The following is an 8,579-nucleotide window of genomic DNA, read 5'->3' on the forward strand; positions in this document are numbered from 1 at the left end:
GTGCAAATGATTTTTTTTCTCTTGTTTTATTAGTGTGGCAAGGGTACTCAGTTCGTTCCTTGTTCCTTAAAAAGTAATTCTATTGTGAAGACTTCATTAAAAATATCCCCATATTCTAGGATTATCAACTTTTTGCATCATCTTTTATCATTTCTTTGAAAGTCAATTATTTGTTCGTCTTTAAAAATGAATGACCCAGGAGAATGATCTACATTACTGAATAAATACAAATTGTTCATAAAGATGGAGGGAAAAAATAAAATCTTTGTCTAAAAAAATATTAAATTGGAATTCCCCCCCTTTCCCCCACGTTCTAGTGAATTGTTAAATCATAAAGTTGTAAGATAGTTAGGTGTCTTTTCTTTAGTGGGAAATATATATAATTTGTTGTTTTGTGTTATTTATTCTAAAAAAGAATTATCTCCACTTTTACTTTAAACTGTTAAAGAGACATACATGTATATTGTGAATAAATCAACTCCCTTTTGTCAAAAACAGAAAGAAGTACTTCATAGAAGAAAGAACCTAGCATTTATCGGTATAAAATTCAAACACAAAAGTATCTATTTAAAACATATTCTTTACATCCTTCTTTTGTAATCAATGTATTAACTATTTCTAAGGATGTTAAGAAAGTTTATTATACATTCTTCTTTTATTTTTGAAAAGACATACGATGAGAAGATATTTACAATTTATGATATTTCATATTTTCAGAGTCAATTCTTGCAACTGAGGAGGTTTTTATTATCTTTAGTAGAATCAATAAGGAGAAGGAAAATATTAGATTATATGATGTATATGCAGAAAACTTTGGAATTATTGATGCATATTTTGGACATAATTATATTAAGCACACAGGTCAAAACATCCTTTCAAATACTATGCATAATTTATCAAGTCAGTGAAAAATTTCAAAATGACAAACCTATTCACGAAGACTCCCATCCCAATTTCAATAGTCCTCGCCCACTGACGACAAACACAACGGGAACAGCACGAGATTTCATGCATAATTGGCCTCCTTATTGTCAGACTCAGAAACAGATGCGCACGAGATTTGCATGCATAGTAGTTCTTTTCGCTCCTGACCTATTTGCCTACCTAGATGAATAATCTGGTAGAATTATTAAGAAATTAACTCCGGAAACTTTTAAAGAGTTATCACAGAGAGGAAAATTAGAAATGGAAATATATATTGATCAAGTGTTTTGTTGTAGGTAAAGTTGAAAATATTCTGAATTTTGAAATGTTAGACCTTTTTGTAGAGAAACTTTGGAGAGAAGTACATAGATTGTTGACCGAAGAAGAGCGAAATAAAATAGAATGGACTAAAGACAAATTGCCAGTGACTGGAAGTTGGAATATATCTAACCTTATTTCATCATTAGATTTTAAGAGGAAAGGTAACTCTGCCTTTTATTTTTTTTTTCTATTAAACATGACATTATTTTAGCTTTTTTTTGTCAGCTCCTCATATTTATGAAGTAATTTTTCAAAATTCAAAATGAATATTGTTTTTATACCTTAAGTTGATTTCTTTCATGTTAAAGAGCCTGTACAGAGAATTGGGAAATCACTTGATGTTACTAAGTTTTATATTATTTTTTGATTTAGTTCATTGGCATCACAGATTTTTATCTAATTAACTTTGATTTTTGATTCGAAGTTTTCATTTGAGTCATAATTCCTTAATTAACGCGATATATTCACAGTAAAAACACACATAAATGGTGGTATTAAAAAGAATGAAATTTGTTTCATTTGAATAGTGGCCAACTCTCTCATAGCTAAATATTAATCAGAAAATAAATAAAATCATTAGATTTTTTTCAATTCGGCGCAGGCGTTGTAGCCCTGTATCCCAAGAGTGTAATTTGAGTTAGTTAGAGAGAAAACGAGTGAGCAAGCATGGATTTATAATTTGTTTCCTTGTCATTTTGTTATCGTTGTTTATTGTGCATGATAGAGTTCTGAGAGATGAAAGTGAGCATTAAGTTGATTTGTGTGAGAAAGTGGGAGAAAAAGAGATTTGGTATGGCCATCCCTGGGAACATGAGTGAGAGAGAGAAGAACAAGTCTGAAAGTCAATGAGTGTGGACGTGTCTTTTTATTGTGAACATTGTGCTTTCTTATAAATATATATTGTGTTGTAAATATGTATATAAACGATGTAAATAAAAACAATCGTCTCTATTAACCAGTGCCCGTGACGGGAAGGACCCCCATCACAATTTATCTATTCGTAAATTTCATTTTTCACCACCTCTCTCATAAAATTTATCAAAGAAATGCTTGAAAATCAAATTACATGGAACATGTTCATTGAGAATAAGTACTAGATTTAAGTGATTAATTTTCTTCGTCTTTTTCACAGCTAAAGTAAAGGGACTGGCGGAGGATTTAACCGAGAGATATGAAATCAAATTTGAATATTTGAAGGAAGGAGCAGTGGGAAGGATTGTAAAATTCAAACCTGATATAGCGTTTGTATCTCCAGAAAATGATGTTATAGTCTTAGAGCTTGCAGAACTAGAGTCTGAACCAAGATTCTTTAATCTAGTGGAATATAACATTTTTGAAGAAAAGATTCACGTGTTTGGTCATCCTGATGGAATCCCACTTCAACATGATCCTGGATGTACTATCATAAACAATGAAACAAAACTTACTGAATTGAAAAAGGAAGGAATTGCTTTCTTTAAAAAGGAGTGGCCAGATAAGGAACGCGAAATAATAGATGACTATGCCCCGTGTGTAATATCTGAGGACAAAATTTTATTTCATAGCTCCAGCAGCACTGCTCATGGTGCTTCAGGTGCCCCTCTCACTATTGTTGATAAAGGCACCCTTAAAGTGTACGGGATGCTTTTAAATGGATACCCCAAACAATTTTATAATTATTCTACTAAGAAAGACATGAAGCGTCCTGATCTGTTGGTGGAGTCGGGGATCTCCATGAAAAAAGTGAGATCTTTACTTGAATCATGTTTACCTGAAGAATTTGTAAAGGAGTTGTTCTGCAAGAAATGATTTATGATATGTTTATCTGTTCTTTTGATATGTCAAGAAAAAGAAGATATGCTATGATATATCATGAGTCTACAGCAGTGTTTTGTTACTGTATTATTTTAAAGCGTCATAATTATCGTTTTGAATTTGACTTTAAATAATATGCAGTTTCAATTTGTCATTGATATGTGTACATGTACATTGTCCGTGCATGAATATATTAAGCGAATTTACATGTACATTGACCCTGTCTGTGACAAAGGCTTGTTATTGAACAGTGGAAACGATTCAATTTTGTTACATGATTAATAACTTCCATTTCTCTGTTCCCTGAATGGCTGAGATCCAGCCATGTAGTAAAAATACTACTGTGAAATGATTCATTTTCATAAGGATTTAGTTTTCGTTTATTTTTATTTTCAAGCTATAAAGAGACCCAAAAAATTATGTCCGCCACAAAAAACATATTTTTCAAATACATGTATATTACTACTTAAAAATTCTTCAACCACGAAATCAACCATGAACCAATATATTTTCCACAAACCATGAAAATTTTACCTCTCAGAAATATGTGATTTTACAGTGTGTTCTGTTCACCTTCGTGTGACCTTCCAGGTAAATATAAGGACGGATTTTTCTGTATATTGGACCACGATACAAATACATTGGAAAATACAATTGATACAAAAAAGTTTTAGAATATTATCTTACTTGCACCTGATCTCCTATCAAAAAATAATTATTTGTGGATTGATAAATTAATCTGTTTTCTCTATTAGTTGAACAGACTAATTTATCAATCCACAAATAATTTTAGTCTGTTATCTCTATAAGTTCAAGTCGCCCTTGTGGCACAGTTGTTAGAGCCTCTGATCTAGAGTCGCAAAGTAAGGAGTCAATCCTTACGTCGCGGTTTCGAATCCCACTGTGGGACGTGGAGACCGGTTCTTTGGATGAGACCGTATAAACCGTGGTCCTGTGTCGCAGAAGGTGCTGGTACGAAAAAGATCCCTCCCTGCTCAATGGCCTTGAGTTGGGAGTAAAGAACAACATTTGCCGCTCTCCACTGGCAAATGCTGCCGTCTCCATATGAGTGAAAAATTCTCGAGAGGGACGTGAAACAATATACAATCAATAAATCAATCTATTAGTTGAATTATAGAATAAGAAAAGTTGGTGGTCTTTTTTTTTTTTGATAAATACGATGATTTACTCATTGTTGAAGTACAATATTCATGTCAACCTTCGGCCTCGATAAATAGTTTACATCTCAGGTGTCTAATTTCAAAAACATTATATTGCCCTAAATATAATATAATGGAATAGGGGAATAGTATATGCAATTACTTGCAGTGTATGGATGCAAGTAAAAATAATTATTTGTATGTAATGATATTTGGACAAATGACAGGTTTGTTATAAAAGTAGAAGGTATGTTACAATACAATTTGTAACAACAACGTATTTTGTTATAAATTGAGATTGTTTTTTTTCTTCTTTTGTCTATGGATAAGTCAGTAAGAGAAAGATGATTGGTTTGTTGGGAATTTCTCAGAGTTAGAATTTTATACGTACAATGCTATGATATATCATTGTTCAACTACCGCTTTCTTGTAATTGTATTATTCTATAGCAGCATTATAATAAACTTGATCCATCCATATTTTTTTTTCTGAGTTTGAATGAGCATTATTAATTTGTTAATAAATGTAATATATGTAAATTACCCTTGCATAGATATGTTCAGCAATGATACAAGCACACTTTCTGTGTGTGTAACAAAAGTTGATGATTGATCAGTGGACATTCAGCTTAAAACTCTTTCTGTAACATATTAATATATTACTTCCTATAGCTATCTCTCTGATTGACAGAGATCCAAAATGTAGGAGAAATACATAACATTAAAATTATCAAAAGAAAATCAGGATTGTTTTAAATTTCTTTAACAAATTGATTAATGTTTCTAATTTTTTTGGAACTCTTTGATTTGTAATATTGTTATTATTCCTTTTTTTAATAATCAAATAGGATTTTCGCCAAAAACTTATGATAAAGCATTTATGATATATTTTCTAGTAAATAGAAATTTTGAATCTCGGAAAATTGTTTCATTCTGAACTTGAATGGATATTACTAATCAAGTAATACCCTGCGAAGTCTTCCAAAGAATATTGCGAAAGGCAAGATACAAATGGAAAGAGTCACCTATGCATCGACCCCCTATAACATGTATAACGATTACAAATTCAATCTGAAATGAATCAATGTGCGAAGAAGTTAATTGAATTCTATTAAAAAAAACATTTCTATCAATAAAAGGGGGAAAAGCGTTTTAACTAACTTACCGTGCATAATCCCACCAGCTAGAAATATTCTCCTGCGTTTCTTTTTCAAAAGCGGTTATTAAATTCTTGAGGTTTTGGATCCCCCCTTTGCCTTTATTTCTTTGTCGTTTTGATAAGCGAGATTTTATTTTAAGTTACACCTCCCTCCGCCACGAAATCTTAAAATTTCATTTCTAAAAGAAAGTAATACCTTCATATCAAGAGACCAAATGATAGACCGACATAATTTGTTTGGTAGTTATTTAGTATTAACTATTGACCTTCTCGGAAGCGTCACATACAACGAGCTTCATGATAGAAACATCCAAGAAGCTGAGTTAAGGTACCACAAATTCAACCGGCACTGTGTTATTTTTATGCCATTTTTCGAATTCTCCAAATGCCACAGGAGATATTTTTTCTTTCTATTCTGAGTGATATTTAGACCAGCAATTAGCCTCTGCAATTTGGAAAAAGATATTTCTTCATACTGAAATCCAACTCTTCAGACAAATAAAATAAATAAACAAGAGGCCCAGGGGCCTTATAGGTCACCTGAGCATTATGCAACAATTTTCCAGTTATTGAATTTGATTCATGTTTTAAGCCAGATGCTATATGACATTCACAATTTTGAAAGAGGACCATTGATCCTCATAACAATACACTTAGCAGTTGCTTAGCTTGGTTACTGAATACCCATATGCAGGGTAGGGGAACAAAAATGCATTCCAACTAACCAGTAGTGCCCCTAACACTTTGACATAAACCCCTGACCCTAGGTCCACACATTGCACAAATTTCAAAAAGGCATCCTTAATATCAAAAAATAAATAAATGTTTTATAAATACAAAAGAGCACATTTCAAACAATAAATTCATTTTCAGTATATAAGTAGAGCCCCCACCCCACCCCTGACCCTGGGGCTTTAGATTTCACAATTCTGCAAGATTAGGGCCCTTGCTCATCATAACTATAAAGGTAGTTCATCTGCTTTATACCCAGAGACAAAGAAAAAAAAATTCAAAGATTTAATGTGTTTTCATTATATAATCAATTGAGCCCCGCCCCCTTAACACCAGAACCCCTGACCCTGGGACCATAAAATTCATAATTTTAAAAGAGGCATTCTTGCTCATCATAATTATGTACTTAGTTTGTTTAATTTCTAGGAGCAGAGAAGAAGATTTTCAAGGAATTCATGTATTTTCAGTATATAATCAATAGAGGCCTGCCCTAACACCAGAAACCCTGAACCTGGGACCATAAAATTAACAATTTTGGTAAAAGCACTCTTGCTCATCATAACTATGCACTTAGTTAGTTTATTTAATACCTAGGAGCAGAGAAGAAGATTTTCAAGGAATTCATGTATTTTTACTATATATAATCTATAGAGCCCCGCCCTAACACTAGAACCCTTGACCCTGGGGCCATAAAATTCAAAATTTTGGTTGAGGCACTCTTGCTCATCATTACTATGCACTTAGTTGGTTTATTTAATACCTAGGAGCAGAGTAGAAGATTTTCAAAGGATTCATGTATTTTCACTATATACATGTAATCAATAGAGCCCCCCCCACCCCCCCCCAACACCAGAACCCTTGACCTGGGGCCATAAAATTCACAATTTTGGTAGAGGCATTCATGCTCATCATAACTATGCACTTAGTAAGTATATTTAATACCCAGGGGCAGAGAAGAAGATTTTCAAAGAAATCATGTATTTTCACTATATATAATCAATAGAGCCCCGCCCTAACACCAGAACCAATGACCCTGGGGCCATAAAATTCACAATTTTGGTAGAGGCACTCTTGCTCATCATAACTATGAACTTAGTTGGTTTATTTAATACCCAGGAGTAGAGAAGAAGATTTCCAAAGAAATAATGCATTTTCACTATATACTTATTTAGCCCCGCCCTAGCACTAGAACCCCTGACCCCAGGGTCATGAATTTGCTGATTACTATCATGCAAACAGTTTGACTGCTTGATATCCAGGAGTAAAAAAGAAGATTTTTTAAAGATTGCATTAATTTTAGTGGTTTTGGCCCCACCCCTCAGGCCCCAGGGGGCAGGGATCATGAAATTCACAAGTTTTGTTCCCCTTTACCCATAGATGCTTTGTGCCAAATTTGGTTGAAATTGGTTCAGTGGTTGCAGAGAAGAAGCTGAAAATGTTCAAATGTTAACACACGACGGACGACGAACGACGGACGAAGACGGACGAAAACGGATAGCAATAGGTCACCTGAGTTTACTCAGATGACCTAAAAAGAGAAATGAATTAACGCGCTTCATGAAATATACCGGTGTGAAATTCGTAGTTCATGTCCTCGTGAATCTTCATAAATTTAATTCATTTCTTAGATAAACTTGATAGACAGTTTGTGTCATTAAGGTAATTAAATACGTAAGAACATACTCTTTCTAAAAAAAGATTTATAAAGCGAGAAAAGCCCTCATGACATTCCTTCAAGTCATAAAACAATCGGTGTACCAAATATGAGCTTCCAATTATTCCCATTTATAATTTTTACAAGACTAATAAAGTTTGATTCCGACAGTCATAATTTACTTGGATGACCTTAAGTCGAGGTCATGACCATCAGAACTATGTTGAGTTTCAATGATTTTTTTCAACAAAGATATAAAATGAATAAGAACAATATTCTTTTGATAAGTTCAAAGTAATGAATTGACCTTTGCTTAAAGTTATAACACCTTTCTGGTTCATAACCAATTTTTGTGCAGTTTGAGCTTTCAAGGATTATTACTTACAAAGTTATGTTCGTGAGAGATTTCACTGACAGACAGACATGGCGATTTTTATATACCTACCAAACTTTATTTGTAGATGTATATACTATATACAGGGTTAATTTCGCCCTTTCACATTTGCAAACAATTTGGCCACGTTTTAAATTCACGCAGTCACAAATTACTTTAAAAAGTTATTCAGTGTTCTTTAAATTACCCTCTATATGTAAGAAGGGCGAAAGTGGCGAAAAAAACGGGGGGGGGGCGAAATTTTCCCTGTATACAGTAAACAAGATACTGATATCCTACCCATAGTTTTTATTTTTAGACAAATAGACAAACTAGTCTAAGACCTGTGATTATACAGAAACATGCTCAAATATTGACAGAGCCTCACTCTTCCGTAAATATAAAAGTATCTTAACCTGATAAATTGAAACTCACCTTCTACCAATCAAAAAGAAAAAAAAAG

At 33.1% G+C, this 8,579-nt stretch overlaps 1 protein-coding gene across 1 annotated transcript; it reads left to right on the forward strand.

Moving 5' to 3' along the window:
• Positions 1-1,248: 1,248 nt before the first annotated feature.
• LOC134243104 (uncharacterized) lies at positions 1,249-4,677 on the forward strand. Its single transcript, XM_062725319.1, has 2 exons — positions 1,249-1,406; positions 2,378-4,677. The coding sequence occupies exons 1-2, from the start codon at positions 1,250-1,252 to the stop codon at positions 3,031-3,033; spliced, it is 813 nt and encodes a 270-aa protein (XP_062581303.1). The 5' UTR covers position 1,249; the 3' UTR covers positions 3,034-4,677.
• Positions 4,678-8,579: the final 3,902 nt, after the last annotated feature.

Source organism: Saccostrea cucullata, unplaced genomic scaffold, assembly GCF_032062105.1.
Source record: "Saccostrea cucullata isolate Sc308-1 unplaced genomic scaffold, CSIRO_AGI_Scuc_v1 ctg973, whole genome shotgun sequence".
In the NCBI taxonomy this organism is placed as follows: Eukaryota; Metazoa; Mollusca; class Bivalvia; order Ostreida; family Ostreidae; genus Saccostrea; species Saccostrea cuccullata.